Source organism: Homalodisca vitripennis, chromosome 2 (genome assembly GCF_021130785.1).
Source record: "Homalodisca vitripennis isolate AUS2020 chromosome 2, UT_GWSS_2.1, whole genome shotgun sequence".
NCBI classification, from domain to species: Eukaryota; Metazoa; Arthropoda; class Insecta; order Hemiptera; family Cicadellidae; genus Homalodisca; species Homalodisca vitripennis.
The window spans coordinates 7,616,969-7,634,824 of NC_060208.1; the positions used below are offsets into that span (position 1 = coordinate 7,616,969).

General features: G+C 37.3%; 1 protein-coding gene across 1 annotated transcript in view; it reads left to right on the forward strand.

The window, feature by feature from the left end:
- Positions 1-848: 848 nt before the first annotated feature.
- Positions 849-17,856, forward strand: part of LOC124353457 (F-box/LRR-repeat protein 16) — an 87,761-nt gene continuing 70,753 nt past the window's right edge. The window contains exon 1 of the mRNA XM_046803296.1: positions 849-1,519. Within this exon, the coding sequence (XP_046659252.1) occupies positions 866-1,519 (654 nt within the window). The 5' untranslated portion in view covers positions 849-865. The remainder of the gene's footprint in view (positions 1,520-17,856) is intronic.

Consider the following 17,856-nt stretch of genomic DNA (forward strand, 5'->3'; position numbering starts at 1 on the left):
CCTTTTGTTTCTGAATCCACGTAAATAACTGTGTGTAAATAGAAGATCGGTTGTTTGAAAGGAAAGGGTCTCCTGTTTAAAAAATACCTAGAGGCCCAAAAGTACAAATTTTAATTACCTCTCTAGACTTGAATCAAAAGCAATTATGTAGAGAAGTACTTTTAAGAACGTCGCTCAATTATTTCAAAGAAGAGGACAATTCCCTTTAGGCAGTCAGTTTTTATGGGAGTAATGCAATGCAGAAAGGCTTTAGTGCTGCTCTTTGCCTGATTATTCTCCTCATGTAGCCTTATTTTGTTACTCTTGCCTCTTTCCAAAAAAAAAATACACTTTTTTGTAATTCCTGGTGAATTAAACAAGTATTAATATTCCAATAGTTTGGAAGGAACCTCTTGAAATAATGTTATAATACATAACATCTTTGAATATCATTTGGAAATAATAAAATTTAAAAACATTTTCATAACCTAGTAAATTCTTTAATAAATTTAATTCAAGCAAAATAAATCCAACGTTAGCGTACAACGTAATTTGGGTGTTTACTAAATTTTATTATCAAATTTTATTAAACATATCTGTATATAAAAAAGATAACATTCCATCAAAAGCTAAATTAAATTAAGATAAACTGTTTTTGTGATTTTTAGTTAATAGACTTTGAAAAACGTATTTTAAATGTTTATTATTGATAAATAAAGTGTATGAATGCTGTGAGTTGTCAGAAGTGAGCGGGAAAAGGAGGTATATTTATAGCGTTGCAGTTGGCAGCAGTGCGGCGCGGTGCCCGGGGGCGGTGTTGGCAGGACTGGGACGCTACATACAGAATAGCGGCAGTCCTAGTGCGGCCGGGCGCGGGCTATGAGCGATGTCAGCGCAAGGGGTGGTAGAGCGGGCAAGTGCCGAGCTCAGTAAGAGAATCACAGGGTTAGGTCTCCGCGGTAAACACCACTCCCGCAATGGTCTGCAGAAGACTTCGGTCATGGAGAGAGTCACCAACGTCTTCTGTGGCGGCAACGTGTCTTCGGTACCGCCGGACAAACCTTCTAGATTCCGCAGCAAGTCTGCGACAGGGGTCGCCCAGGTGCACCCGGTCACCCCTCAGACCGTGAGGAAGATACATCTTCCGGAGCATCCCCAGAGCCTCCAGGAGCTCCTCATGGATGACCGCTTCCTGGGGAAGTTCTTCACCTATTTCAGTGCCAGTGAGAGACGGACCTTAGCGCAAGTGTGTGTGCGATGGAGAGACCTTCTGTACCGGAGTCCGAGATATTGGTCGGGGTTGATGCCTGTAGTGAGATGTAGGGAGTTACGTCAAGCTCATCCACAAGACAGGGCGAGGCTCTACGCTTCTTTACTTCGGCGAGGATTCAGCTCTGTCTGTCTCCTGGGGGCGGCTGATGAAGATGCCCTCGATCTAGTCCATTCCTTTCCCCTCGCCACGAAACATGTGCATTCCCTCAGCCTCCGGTGCAGCAGTGTCAGTGACAGAGGCTTGGAGGCCCTTCTAGACCACTTGCAGGTCAGTGCCTTCTGCTATTTATGAAAGTATTTTACTCGAAGTATAATTCCTTTGACCTAAATGTTAGTATACCAAAAATTAGCTGTCTTGGTCACATTTTAAGGCTCCCTTTAGTATTTAAGAGATCAGTAACTTCCGAACCTCTTCGGATTGATTAAGAACTTTATACTAAATGAGATGTCTAAACTACTCTTCCTGGAAACTAATTACTCCACCCTTACCAAAGAATAGTCGATAAGCCATCAACGCTTTTTAGACATACAAGTTTGTTACTTTTTTTATTAACTCAATGCTGACTATAGTTCTATTCCTCCTCAAGCAAAACGTTAAAAACAATATCTCTCTATGGATACTTACCGATTAAATCACTGTTTTTGTATATGATACGGTCGATAGGCATTGTAGGCATCAGACGTCAAGTTGTTTGGAAACGCACATTATAAAGCAATCACAACAATATTGCCAGCAGCATAATCAACAACACTTGCACGTTTCTTATTCCAGTTGTTACGTTATTTGTGCACGAGTGATAACGCTCGATAGCAATTTATTATTTTAGTCATCAGAGATAGAGAGAGAAAGAGCGAAAATATCTCGCAGCAATTATTTTAAGTACACTTAAACCTCCTTCAACTAATTTATATAACCCTTATTTAGGTTATACCTTTACATTCTCTTTACCATTCTATGGAATCAACGACCTTGTGATTGATTATTATTATATATGAGAAATGTGCCTAAACGTATAGCACAAATTCTGTTTTATTAAGAAAAAGAAACATCGGGAATATTGTAGATTTGTAACCTGAGAGCGAGATATAGCCATCGATTTGACGGAAACAGTGTGTACTGTAATGCAGCATATAGTAGTGATTGAGTTTAAGGGTTGTTGTCGAGGCTATGGCGTATTGGAATCAAATTCATGTGACAAATGGGTATTTACAGTAACAACTTAAGAGCCATAATTTTTAAGGTATTTCAAGGTGCCAGAATTTTGGTGTTGGAGACTGAATGTCTCATCAATACACATGAACAGAATTCGAAAGGTTCAGATTTCATATAGTATTCTTGAATTCTCTTGGTTAGTTATTGAGTATATCACTGTATAGCTTACATACTCATGCTTTATTCCTAATCACCTTACAGTGTACTTGACTATGTCAGTGTTTTAACTCCACAATACGGTTATCCCGCAAGAGTTGTGATGGAATGATAATTTATCTACGGCTACTTTGTAATTTGCATTGTTAATATTACATTTTGCCTCTGATTGTGTTAGTTGAACAGGAGATAAATCATTCATACGGACGAGGTGGGCTGGGGTCTGGGAGATTATTTCAGTTAGTTCTGAGGTCTGGCACCAGGGCTGCGCCACAGAACTGATTGTTGCCGATCAAATATAACTATCTGAAATACCTTGGTAACATGTAGAATACACATAACTGACTTTAAAATGTTCATTTCCATACTCCATGTTTTTCTTTTTAATTTTCGTGCGCACTTATCTTAAACTTCTTGGGTTTTGACACTTGAAGAAGAGAACAGACACTAGGTTTCGAAACGTAGTTTCTCCGTTTTTGTTGTGATTATTGATGGCAGATTATCGCATCTTGTTGCTCTTTCAAATCATCCGTAGTCGATATTAAGATTTAAACCGATAAACAACAAAACAATAAAAACTAAATTTATACCAAAAACGCAAAATGTTGCCTTTGTACATTTTTATGTACAAAAATATGTGAAAAATTAATTATTTTTCACATTTTATTTTTTTACTTCAAGATTGAGTATTTTCTTTTCATTCTCTCCAGAGTGCAACAAACTTTTCTTGTACTTAGTTACTAATTTAAATTCGTAGACAATGTTCTTACGGTCAGGCTTAGCTTAAAAGCTTTCAAGGGAATAACCTATTTTACTTTAAACCACCATCTAACATTTATGAGTAATAAAAACATTTGGGAAATGCTCTTTGATCGACATACTAAACATTTTTGTTTTGTCAAAACAGAAATAAGTTGTCTAATTGATTTAGTGTTGAATAAAACGATATTTAACTGAATACAATATTTTGCTAGTAATTTCAAACAAATATCTCAAGAAAATTATATACGAAGTATGCATTCTGCATTTATTATCTGAATAATAAATAAAAAAATGTAATGATAATGAGAATATTTATAGTATCACTTAAGTCGTATTTCTAAGAACTTGTTTGAGAATTTGAGATTTTAGGGTCTGAAAGATGGACACTTTAAATTAAAACCCATTCATTGTCCACCGATTAATAAAATACTTGTTGGTTACATGGTCTCAAATAAAATACAGTATTTGGTTAAAACTGAATGTGTTGATGTAAGCAGTCAAAACCAACAGCTCACTCTGGTTGTCATGCTGCAAATGTTAATAGTGCGTTTGGTGTACCAAGGTTGACTTTGACCTTAGCACTTTTTATCAGTGCCATCGACCTTGTACTGTATCGACTCTATCACTTATTCTGAGAACCTCGAACAGGGCAATGGCTCTGGAGGTCGGCAGAATAAGGCTTAAAAGGGGATCGTCCTCTCCTTAAAAAACTAGTTAATGATACAGTTAAGGTCATTGTAATTATTCGTACCGTAGCCATCATCAGAACAATGAAATACACAGAAAATGTAGATAGCGTTGATACGACGTTCCTGAATATACTGGGTGACATTGTTGAACGACTTGTTTTTAATAACGGCATATTTTCATGTTCACAAGAGCAATACACCTTTCAGTAAATATATTTTTCGTGTATTCCTTATCTGCTATTTTATGAACTTTAATTAATTTCAACGTTTTTCGTTATTCACCTTTTCCTAAAACCAATTGACAGCTTCTAAGAACCATTTCCTTTAAATAACGTTTAACAGACCACTTTGTTTTTGGAATTACTTTATTAGTTTAGAATAAATTAGATGTATCTGAAACTGATGATTACATCTAGTAAATCTATTGAAGGCTCTTGGAGCATTTGGAAGACATTTTTAAATAGTAGTAAATGTTATTAAAACAACACAACAACAATAAATTTGTGGAGTCACATGACGATGAAATCTTTGGTTTAAAAAGGCTTCGTCCAAACAATAAACTAAATTCGAAAAGTGTTGTTTTAATAACATTTACTACTATAAAATAATACTAATATAAAATCTATGTTGATGTACTCAATTTTAATTCCTGCAAATTGTACAAGTATTATAAGATTTTTCTTATTGAAGATATGGGTACACCATGTAATAACAATTTAAATTAAATCTTCTGCTGAACAACCGATTGTAAAACTTCAAACAACAGACAAATCAGGTCATAACCTGAATGACCATCAGACTCCCACGTGCTATTTTCCTGACACAGTTTGTCTCGGGTATTTCAGTAGATGCCTAGCCTTCGTTAACGTATGCAAACAAATAAACAAACAAAGCTGTGCAAACACCTCCTGATAACAATTACCCTTGTCAACACAACTCCTTAGCACCTCTCAGTCCAACTTTAGACACAGCGGAGACCTTTATTGTGCAACACAATCATGTATCAGTGGTATGTCAACCAAATTGTTGACAGGCAATATTTTACAAACTCAGACTTTAAGGGCTTCAAGGTGGTCTACAATAGGATTCCAGGTGAAATATGTTTTTGGAATCCTTAAATAACGTTTTTGACATCGCTCATTAAGATACCTATTGTTAAATGTCAATAAGAAACAGGGTTTTTGTTTATTTTCACCTTTCTACAACAATTCTTAGGCCTTTTAATTATATTCTACTGCGATCCTACAATGAGGTTTAAAGAAAAACTTATAAGGATAAGGATACGAATATAGTTTAAAGTGTGTATATAAAGGATGACTGGAGGGAATGACAAATTATTATTTATAATACTTTAAATTGTCTTAAATTTACTATACGTATTTCATTTGCACATTTCTATAAATAATAATTTTAGAAAACTTAAGCCATACTTATTGCTACCGAGAAATACACTTCTATTACTTTTTTTGTCTTCATGGGCGTTATCTTGGAGATCGCATTAAAATAAAAATAACTTACAAACCAAAACCGATTGTACTGCCTTAAATTAAAATAAGTCCTAGTTTATGTGTGGGAAAAATATACTGTTATTTCACACTTTTTTACAAATTTTCAATCCTCGTGATTTAGAACAACAGTACTGTAATTATCTTATGTTAGACTATCAAAATGTGTTTTAATACCGATCAGAACCCCCAAAAATGTTCCGTCTTCCACTGATCGTGACTCCCATGATGAAGGGAAAATCTGTCCTCCCTAAAGTGTTTAAAATATGGTAAATGTTGGTAAATAAAAGAAACTTGGAGAAATTTGTAGGTGCAGAATTCATACTTTCTGGAGTAAAAATGAAACTATTCATATTTACTATTTGTGTATCGTTTGGAAAATGAATATGAAACCAATATTTTGGAAAAAACCAACTGCAGTCATTTCCTGGGTATTCAATACAAAATGTTCAACTTGACAAAGTATACAACTTTTAAGTGTGTGGTAGTCTAAGTAATTGACTTTACTAAATACAAAAAATATTTTCTGTAAAATAGGAGAAGGTACAAATTGAACAAACATCTACCATTTGTACGCAACTGAGAAATATTACTGCAATCTTGTAGGCTTTTTGTAAACTTTTGGTTTTCAAATGTAATGTTTTATGCAGTTGTTGCATTTTAATATAATTTAGACATCCGCTCTTTTCTAAATTAGGGCTATCAATCAAGGATGGGTGTATGTGAAGTGGCTTTGTAGGCGATTGGAAAACGCATGGTTTTTCATCATCACTCTAACAAACTACAATGAAGCACAAGGGATAACATAGGTGATAATATTCAAATACGATACAAAAGCTTTAATAAGGAATTAAATAATATTTTACGTACAATAAGAGTTGATTTAATTCATTTTTCATACCAAGAGAGGTCATTAAAAACCTTTATAACCTTTTCAGGTGAAGTACGGGAGGATCTTAAAGCAATACCTCTTTAATAGTCGGTAGTTATCGGGTTTTTGTTTGCAGGACCACAATTTTAGGAGAAACGATACGGCTGGAAAGTAGATGTTATATAGATTACAGTTCTATAGATTAATCTGCTGGTCTCTAGAACGAATAAAGCTTACATTGTTAGTATTGAAATTAGCTCCAGTTCACCTTCCTCTTAGAGCAGCATCTGGAATCTGACGCTGTCACTCCTGGAATTTGGAGTCATAATCGTCTGAAGAGATCGAAAGTCGGCACCAGTTAAAATGAAATCTTTACATAGTTTCGACATCAGGTCCACCTAGACCAAACACATAGTGTAATCTAGGTGAACTAGTCCAAACTCAACATTCACATAGAATAAACCCTTCCCACCATAGCTACGTTATAGTTTAAATTTTAATCGCACCTTGTATCGCGTTAACAGGCTAACGCTCAGCCAATTAGACAGGGATATCCATCTTAACAAATCGTATCTAAAAAACGAATACGTACAGGAAGGTCCAAATTGGGAAGCTTCACTTAACGTTCATAAAAATATAAATTTATAATTTATCCCTCCCTTTTCCGAAATGGCAGCTAACTTTAACAATAATGCCCTTTAAAAATGGAATACTAAAGAAATTAAGGGGTATTGAAGGACTCGATAGAATGTAACGCAAGAGATATCGCACAAACGGACGGACAGAAAGACTAACGAACTGCCCTTTTACTTTTTGCCTCCAATGCCAATAAAGCTATTCATTCCTAGGACCAATAAGGTAATATGTACCAAGTCTTTAGATTATTTTCTGCAAACTCCTTTTTCTGTAACCAGACATGTGTAAATGGTTGTTTAAGCAACTTTTGAACTTTTATTTCAAGAATAAAAGAGGCCTCTATAGTCTTTCATAAAATTTGCAGTTTTTATCGACTCAAAGCACTCAATACAACGTTATATTTATACAGAAGTTACAGCGATTGAAATAGAACTAACCATGCTGTACTCATTTATATAAATACTATTGTTCTTTTGTCTCATTTACTAATCTCGAACCTTATCATATGAAAGGAAAACTGGACGTTTTCCTTTCACATAAACATTTTGTCTTTGCTCCTATGTTTTGAAGTTCCCTAATTCTTCAAATATGAGATTGTAGCTACCCAATCGTCACCTAATACTTCTCCGTCTAGTTTCTTTTTTGCTTAGGATATAATCAAGTCTTCATAAATCGATTTGTTTTTATTAAATAAAGCCCCACTAGTTAAAGAACACGTTTAAAGAAAATAGAGCATCCTTCCTCAGGATATGGAATAAAAGAATGTTATAAAATGGCATCCCACGCTGCTTGCAGGAAGTAGTTTAAACATTTAATGTAAACCATTCAGGCCCGCGAAGTTTACTCATTTGCGCTGGCTATTAACCCAAACAAGTTTCGAGATATTATTGTTCTTTGTTTAGAACAATCTTGTTTAAAAACTAATATCCTTCAATATACAATAAAATAACATATAAGATGCCAAATACAGGAAAATAATCTTGAACTGTATTTCGTACAGTAATCGATTGCTTAATAACGTGATATTTATCATCATATTAATACATTTGTATCCGATTCATTAATTGATACCTACGATTAGATTGTGTCAGGTATAAAAGTTTTATATTGTCTAATACGTTTATAAATCATTCTAATTTATTTTTGGCATTGGCTGAGTGTAAGCGAAGTCTCTCTCGCCAGCTTGTTGGAAGGTTGACAGTTACTTTTGTTGTTTGCTCTCGCCCTGTCTGATCAGTTACAAGCAAAACGAATTGGCCTAAATTATTTTTATTGTGAACAAATTCAACGAAAATAGCAGAAGGAGAGGAAGCAAATAGGAAAGGTAAATTGGAGAAATAGAGGGAATGCCTGACACTGTACAGCCCCTGCAGCTCTGGTGGTTGGTGAGATTCACATGATTGCGCAAGAGAATCTTCAAACATCCATTTTTATGAGACGAGTTAATCCCGAACTAAGTACACCTAATCTTAAACAACACTAAACAAATCAATTGGACTGAGCCATTCTTACAAAATGTCTAATAAACACATGTTTCTTCACGTTTAAGCACATCATTGTAAACAACACAAAGGATGGCGGCCCTTTGCATACTATCAATGTTAACCAACTGATCATGTAGATTAAAGTAAAGATGTCTTATTTTACCAGGCGAAGTTAGGGCTAAGATGCCCTCTCTAACACTAACCTGGGGAATATCGGCTTAGAGGTGACTTCCAAACCACCACCAAAGGCCGGGCAGGCGGGCTGCTTGCCAGGATAAGACAGGATCGCTTAGCGGTCAACCATTAAGCAGCAGCCACGCTCGAAGTTGCTTGATCTGGTTATCTTGCGATAACCGTTATACTCGCTACACTGCGCCATTGGTATCTTTTGTTGCTTTCCAGAATTATAAAGGTTGTAAAATCACCCCATGAAGTTGAGGCAGTGAAATTTGGATTAACCCTAAGTCTAAATCGTCCGCTGAATCGTGAATCTTCCGTAGGTACTTTGCAAACATCCAGCTTCACGAATGGCCTCATTTTGAGTCTAAGCAATTCGCTTCTTCACCTATTTAGAACAGAACACTGATGATTTCCAAACTTCGCCACTGCGAAGCATCAGACCACGGTTGGTGGAAGCCAGAAAGACGCTGCTTATATCTACCATCGTATGTAACATCGCGTAATAACAACTTAGACTCATTCATTGGCAGCCGCAACCATCCTTGCGCCGACATCCATAACCATTCCTGCACCGATGAGAAATCAAACAATTTAGCCCTCGAAAAAACTACTTTATCAAACAGACAGGTGATGTTAAAGATGGAGAAGCTCAAATTTTCAGAGTTTTATATGAGACTTCATTAAATTGTGAATATACAACAGAATCTCTCCATCATCTCTTTCCATAGGCACACATCTGAGGAATGAACAAACCTTCTCACGAGCTAGACAGGTGGAGCTACCTCAGTCGCTAACGTCGTGAGATGTATAACCACTTTTTTCATATAATTATACATTTCAATATCTCAAAAACAGTAAAAGTATACCTATTTTGTATAGAAATGTGATCTTAAAAGGATGGCAAGTTTCCGAACTTTCAATTTTCCAAGTTCTAGTTGTGTTACACACATCAGAAACAGAAACCGATACCTTTTTTGGTTCTCACTAACTACAAAACTGGTAGTAGACCTGTTAGGCGTATTACACGTTCTCGTGAAAGAGCGTTATCATTGTGTCCGCTTATACTGATTAGGGTTTTTTAATGCTTCGAAAAGGTTGAAGAACACCTTAGAGAGTGATGACATTCTGAAAAGATATTGCTTTGATTTCAGTGTGTGACATTTGTATACCTCATTTCGAATTACAGAAACGACATCGATGAAGAACGAACTAATCCTCTCCTGAATTAAAATCCGCAACTACTCCCATAATGGGCTTGTAACAAGAACTATCAGTAGTAAAGAAGTCGTTTACTTTGACTACGGGAAGGCTAATGAAGTAAGCTGTGTATTAGTTTGTATAATCTCGCTTCCATATTGGAACAGCCACGCGTGTTGTACATACATGATCAAACTTCCAGGTTTCAGTGACTGTACTGTATTAACTAAAACAACGAGTGCTTTGAGATTATAGTTACATAAATACCACCTAATCCCTTTTTAATGTAAGCGGTATAACGGATGGTACGTTGTTAATAGGAAACGTGTGGGCGTCACGAAGCGACCTACGTTGGCTTCAAGTTGTGCGTAAATCGTGCTTTAATGAAGCGTAAGTTATACTGTGATTACACCGGTTTTCCTGTACTGGCTGCGTCATTACATAGATGATTGCAGTTGCAGACACCTACCACTTTGATACACTGTTTGGTTACTTGAAACATTGAACTCTGACCATAACTTTATTACCCTTATCACACGAGTATTTCTTCAGTTGCATTTATCTGCACGTAATTATACTCACCTATGTCACGCATACTCTTTTTGGCTGCCTCATATTGCGTTGTGTCCCCTGTGCTTTAAAGCGGTTATACCCACACTGCATTCTGCTGGCATCATGTAACGCTGGCATAGTGATAATTTGACATCACCAGCTACGAAAACGCTAAAGAGACAGGAATCAATGATAATTAAGAATATAGGAAATGTTTGGTGGCCACTCAAACTCAAAATCTATTGATATCTCTTAGCTTCTACAGCAGCTTGAAAAATTCATATATGTCTAATAGTCTTGAACAACCCTTTACGACCAACTATTCCGAAAGTTTGTAACTTTTGGTGCGTAGACCATTAACCACAACATTGACAATAGGCCATCGGTGTCGTCTCTCTTGCAGACCTTGTCCCTCATCAATGTCGATCAATGTGCGTTTTTTAAGGAGGTAATGTACGCCAAAATAATTTCAATCAGGAAATTGTTAAAAATCGATTAGGAACGATTATATTAACCTCCCCGGGAATAGAACCTATGACCTCTCCATTGAAGGGAACGAAGAAGTTGACCAATTTCACATAACGTGGATATGGTGTGAAGGGTTTTATCAACGTGAATGTTTAGTTTAGCTCCGGTTCACCTTTCTCCTACTGCAGCTTAACTTATCATTCACACCATAGTTAACTTAGGTGCAAAAAATTGTGCTTAGAGATCGTGTCTAAAACATTGTTTAGTACACTCAGTTGTCTACCAGATGAGACGATGAGAATACCGATTCAACTAAATTATACCGTATTTTGTTGTCCGAGTGACTTTGATGTCGAAACGATGTAAAGAGTTCATGTTGAACTTCTTCGTTGCCGAATTTTTTTGGATCTCTTTAGACGAACGTGACTCCAAATTCCTTGAGTCAAAATTTGCGACTGCGTGAGATTTCAACGCTTTACTAAGGCACTAAGAAGAAGGCGACCTGGAACTAAACTCAACATTCACACTGACCAACTAAACAGAAAAGGAGCTTATATACACCTAATACGATGTGAGCAAGGATGCCAATTTAGGGGAAAACCGAGGAAAATATAAAACGCCCAAAAATGACACTCTGGATAAAGTAACCACGATCTGAGACAAACCAAAGAACTGTGTAACTACGACCGTAGGCGAACCGAGAAGCTTGTCAGGGTACAACAACCAGCTGAGAATTTTGTCGGGCTTCCTTACTAGTCAAGCTTTGAACTTCTCGAGAAGTTTTATTTGAGAGGTGATAGATAGGGCCTTGATATTCTGCCAATATCAACAAAAGACACCTTATCTTAGTTAGCAGAATGGGGTATTGGCAAGGATAAAATTCGAAATCCAAGACACCAGTTTATACCTGAGGAGTTTTCCACTCTTGACACATTTCACATTATTACTTTCTTGAGGAATCAGAGCTGGCAGAACTGCTATTACAGGAATTCTCTCCAATAAAATAGAAGTAAGAGGAGCACAAATAGATGTGATTGGTCTTGTTTCACCTCTTTCCTCTCTTAAGACTCAATACAGAATACAATATAGTATTTCTGTATTACACATATAACACATTTCAAATTCCTTGGCAATGAAACTCAAAATAATCTTATTTACTTTTATTACTTTATTAACAGTTTAGCATTGAAATGCATAAATTAGCGTCATATTCTTAAATTAATAGTGGTTTATGAAAATAATATCGTTAAGGCTATGTAAAAAGAGAATTACTAAACTCTTATTTTGATTATTTTAGTAAAATACTCTGTTAAAAATTAAAATACAGGAACTATGTTATAAGGTTCTGTGGGGGGTAGTTTTTACATATCGGCAATTTTTAAATTCAGTCCAATGATATATTATATAAAATTAGTTATACATACATAATAATCTAGCTCATAGGTAAAAGAAACCTCTTTATATTTTTCGTTATCATAGAGCGTGATACAAAGTAATAACTTACACTTGGATCTAAAAATTATCAAGCATGGTTTGAAACAACTATGAAAGAAGAAGATTAATGACGTCGAAATCATGACACCGTTTATACGACTGCAGAAGGTTGCATGTCTCCAGCAGACCTGCGACAATCAATACTGTTCTTGTCTGACACTACACAAGATTGTGTTCTACGTATACTTCTCATCTTCTACACGATTGTACGAGAAGAAGATTATAAAACGTCGAAATCGTGAAACCATTTACAACACTGCAAAAGGTTGCATGTCTCCAGCAGACCTGCGACAATCAATATTGTTCTTGTCTGACCACACAAGATTGTGTTCTACGTATACTTCTCATCTTCTACACACTATTGTACGAGAAGAAGATTAAAAACGTCGAAATCGTGACACCGTTTGTAACGACTGCAGAAGGTTGCATGTCTCCAGCAGACCTGCGACAATCAATACTGTTCTTGTCTGACACTACACAAGATTGTGTTCTACGTATACTTCTCATCTTCTACACGATTGTACGAGAAGGAAGATTAAAAACGTCGAAATCGTGACACCGTTTATAAGACTGCAGAAGGTTGCAAGTCTCCAGCAGACCTGGGGCGATCAATACTGTTCTTGTCTTGTACCACATAAGATTGTGTTCTACGTATACTTCTCATCTTCTACACGGTTGTACGAGAAGAAGATTAAAAACGTCGAAATCATGACACCGTTTGTAAGACTGCAGAAGGTTGCATGTCTCCAGCAGACCAGCGACAATCAATACTGTCTTGTCTTGTACCACATAAGATTGTGTTCTACGTATACTTTCCCATCTTCTACACCGATTGTACGAGAAGAAGATTAAAAACGTCGAAATCATGACACCATTTATAAGACTGCAGAAGGTTACATGTCTCCAGCAGACCTAGGACAATCAATACTGTTCTTGTCTGACACCACACAAGATTGTGTTCTACGTATACTTCTCATCTTCTACACGATTGTACGAGAAGAAGATTAAAAACGTCGAAATCGTGACACCGTTTATAACGACTGCAGAATGTTGCATGTCTCCAGCAGACCTGCGACAATCAATACTGTTCTTGTCTGACACCACACAAGATTGTGTTCTACGTATACTTCTCATCTTCTACACGATTGTACGAGAAGAAGATTAAAAACGTCGAAATCGTGACACCGTTTATACAACTGCAGAAGGTTGCGTGTCTCCAGCAGACCTGCGACAATCAATACTGTTCTTGTCTGACACTACACAAGATTGTGTTCTACGTATACTTCTCATCTTCTACACGATTGTACGAGAAGGAAGATTAAAAACGTCGAAATCGTGACACCGTTTATACGACTGCAGAAGGTTGCATGTCTCCAGCAGACCTGCGACAATCAATACTGTTCTTGTCTGACACCACACAAGATTGTTTTCTACGTATACTTCTCATCTTCTACACGATTGTACGAGAAGAAGATTAAAAACGTCGAAATCGTGAAACCATTTACAACACTGCAAAAGGTTGCATGTCTCCAGCAGACCTGCGACAATCAATACTGACCTTGTCTGACACTACACAAGATTGTGTTCTACGTATACTTCTCATCTTCTACACTATTGTACGAGAAGAAGATTAAAAAACGTCGAAATCGTGACACCGTTTATACGACTGCAGAAGGTTGCATGTCTCCAGCAGACCTGCGACAATCAATACTGTTCTTGTCTGACACTACACAAGATTGTGTTCTACGTATACTTCTCATCTTCTACACGATTGTACGAGAAGGAGATTAAAAAATGTCGAAATTATGACACCGTTTATAAGACTGCAAAAGGTTGCAAGTCTCCAGCAGACCTGGGGCGATCAATATTGTTCTTGTCTTGTACCACATAAGATTGTGTTCTACGTATACTTCTCATCTTCTACACGGTTGTACGAGAAGAAGATTAAAAACGTCGAAATCATGACACCGTTTGTAAGACTGCAGAAGGTTGCATGTCTCCAGCAGACCTGGAACAATCAATACTGTTCTTGTCTGACACCGCACAAGATTGTGTTCTACGTATACTTCTCATCTTCTACATGGTTGTACGAGAAGAAGATTAAAAACGTCGAAATCGTGACACCGTTTATAAGACTACAGAAGGTTGCATGTATCCAGCAGACCAGCGACAATCAATACTGTCCTTGTCTTGTACCACATAAGATTGTGTTCTACGTATATTTCTCATCTTCTACACCGTTGCACGAGAAGAAGATTAAAAACGTCGAAATCATGACACCATTTATGAGACTGCAGAAGGTTACATGTCTCCAGCAGACCTAGGACAATCAATACTGTTCTTGTCTGACACCACACAAGATTGTGTTCTACGTATACTTCTCATTTTCTACACGATTGTACGAGAAGAAGATTAAAAACGTCGAAATCATGACACCGTTTATAAGACTGCAGAAGGTTGCATGTCTCCAGCAGACCTGGGACAATCAATACTGTTCTTGTCTGACACCACACAAGATTGTGTTCTACGTATACTTCTCATCTTCTACACGATTGTACGAGAAGAAGATTAAAAACGTCGAAATCATGACACCGTTTATAAGACTGCAGAAGGTTGCATGTCTCCAGCAGACCTGGGACAATCAATACTGTTCTTGTCTGACACCACACAAGATTGTGTTCTACGTATACTTCTCATCTTCTACACGATTGTACGAGAAGAAGATTAAAAACGTCGAAATCGTGACACCGTTTATACGACTACAGAAGGTTGCATGTCTCCAGCAGACCTGCGACAATCAATACTGTTCTTGTCTGACACTACACAAGATTGTGTTCTACGTATACTTCTCATCTTCTACACGGTTGTACGAGAAGGAAATTAAAAACGTCGAAATTATGACACCGTTTATAAGACTGCAGAAGGTTGCATGTCTCCAGCAGACCTGCGACAATCAATACTGTTCTTGTCTGACACTACACAAGATTGTGTTCTACGTATACTTCTCATCTTCTACACGATTGTACGAGAAGGAGATTAAAAACGTCGAAATTATGACACCGTTTATAAGACTGCAGAAGGTTGCAAGTCTCCAGCAGACCTGGGGCGATCAATATTGTTCTTGTCTTGTACCACATAAGATTGTGTTCTACGTATACTTCTCATCTTCTACACGGTTGTACGAGAAGAAGATTAAAAACGTCGAAATCATGACACCGTTTGTAAGACTGCAGAAGGTTGCATGTCTCCAGCAGACCTGGAACAATCAATACTGTTCTTGTCTGACACCGCACAAGATTGTGTTCTACGTATACTTCTCATCTTCTACATGGTTGTACGAGAAGAAGATTAAAAACGTCGAAATCGTGACACCGTTTATAAGACTACAGAAGGTTGCATGTATCCAGCAGACCAGCGACAATCAATACTGTCCTTGTCTTGTACCACATAAGATTGTGTTCTACGTATATTTCTCATCTTCTACACCGTTGCACGAGAAGAAGATTAAAAACGTCGAAATCATGACACCATTTATGAGACTGCAGAAGGTTACATGTCTCCAGCAGACCTAGGACAATCAATACTGTTCTTGTCTGACACCACACAAGATTGTGTTCTACGTATACTTCTCATTTTCTACACGATTGTACGAGAAGAAGATTAAAAACGTCGAAATCATGACACCGTTTATAAGACTGCAGAAGGTTGCATGTCTCCAGCAGACCTGGGACAATCAATACTGTTCTTGTCTGACACCACACAAGATTGTGTTCTACGTATACTTCTCATCTTCTACACGATTGTACGAGAAGAAGATTAAAAACGTCGAAATCATGACACCGTTTATAAGACTGCAGAAGGTTGCATGTCTCCAGCAGACCTGGGACAATCAATACTGTTCTTGTCTGACACCACACAAGATTGTGTTCTACGTATACTTCTCATCTTCTACACGATTGTACGAGAAGAAGATTAAAAACGTCGAAATCGTGACACCGTTTATACGACTACAGAAGGTTGCATGTCTCCAGCAGACCTGCGACAATCAATACTGTTCTTGTCTGACACTACACAAGATTGTGTTCTACGTATACTTCTCATCTTCTACACGGTTGTACGAGAAGGAAATTAAAAACGTCGAAATTATGACACCGTTTATAAGACTGCAGAAGGTTGCATGTCTCCAGCAGACCTGCGACAATCAATACTGTTCTTGTCTGACACTACACAAGATTGTGTTCTACGTATATTTCTCATCTTCTACACGGTTGTACGAGAAGGAAATTAAAAACGTCGAAATCGTGACACCGTTTATACGACTACAGAAGGTTGCATGTCTCCAGCAGACCTGCGACAATCAATACTGTTCTTGTCTGACACTACACAAGATTGTGTTCTACGTATACTTCTCATCTTCTACACGGTTGTACGAGAAGGAAATTAAAAACGTCGAAATTATGACACCGTTTATAAGACTGCAGAAGGTTGCAAGTCTCCAGCAGACCTGGGGCGATCAATATTGTTCTTGTCTTGTACCACATAAGATTGTGTTCAACGTATATTTCTCATCTTCTAGACGATTGTACGAGAAGAAGATTAAAAACGTCGAAATCATGACACCCTTTATACGACTGCAGAAGGTTGCATGTCTCCAGCAGACCTGGGACAATCAATACTGTTCTTGTCTGACACCACACAAGATTGTGTTCTACGTATACTTCTCATCTTCTACACGATTGTACGAGAAGAAGATTAAAAACGTCGAAATCATGACACCGTTTATAAGACTGCAGAAGGTTGCATGTCTCCAGCAGACCTGGGACAATCAATACTGTTCTTGTCTGACACCACACAAGATTGTGTTCTACGTATACTTCTCATCTTCTACACGATTGTACGAGAAGAAGATTAAAAACGTCGAAATCGTGACACCGTTTATACGACTACAGAAGGTTGCATGTCTCCAGCAGACCTGCGACAATCAATACTGTTCTTGTCTGACACTACACAAGATTGTGTTCTACGTATACTTCTCATCTTCTACACGGTTGTACGAGAAGGAAATTAAAAACGTCGAAATTATGACACCGTTTATAAGACTGCAGAAGGTTGCATGTCTCCAGCAGACCTGCGACAATCAATACTGTTCTTGTCTGACACTACACAAGATTGTGTTCTACGTATACTTCTCATCTTCTACACGGTTGTACGAGAAGGAAATTAAAAACGTCGAAATCGTGACACCGTTTATACGACTACAGAAGGTTGCATGTCTCCAGCAGACCTGCGACAATCAATACTGTTCTTGTCTGACACTACACAAGATTGTGTTCTACGTATACTTCTCATCTTCTACACGGTTGTACGAGAAGGAAATTAAAAACGTCGAAATTATGAC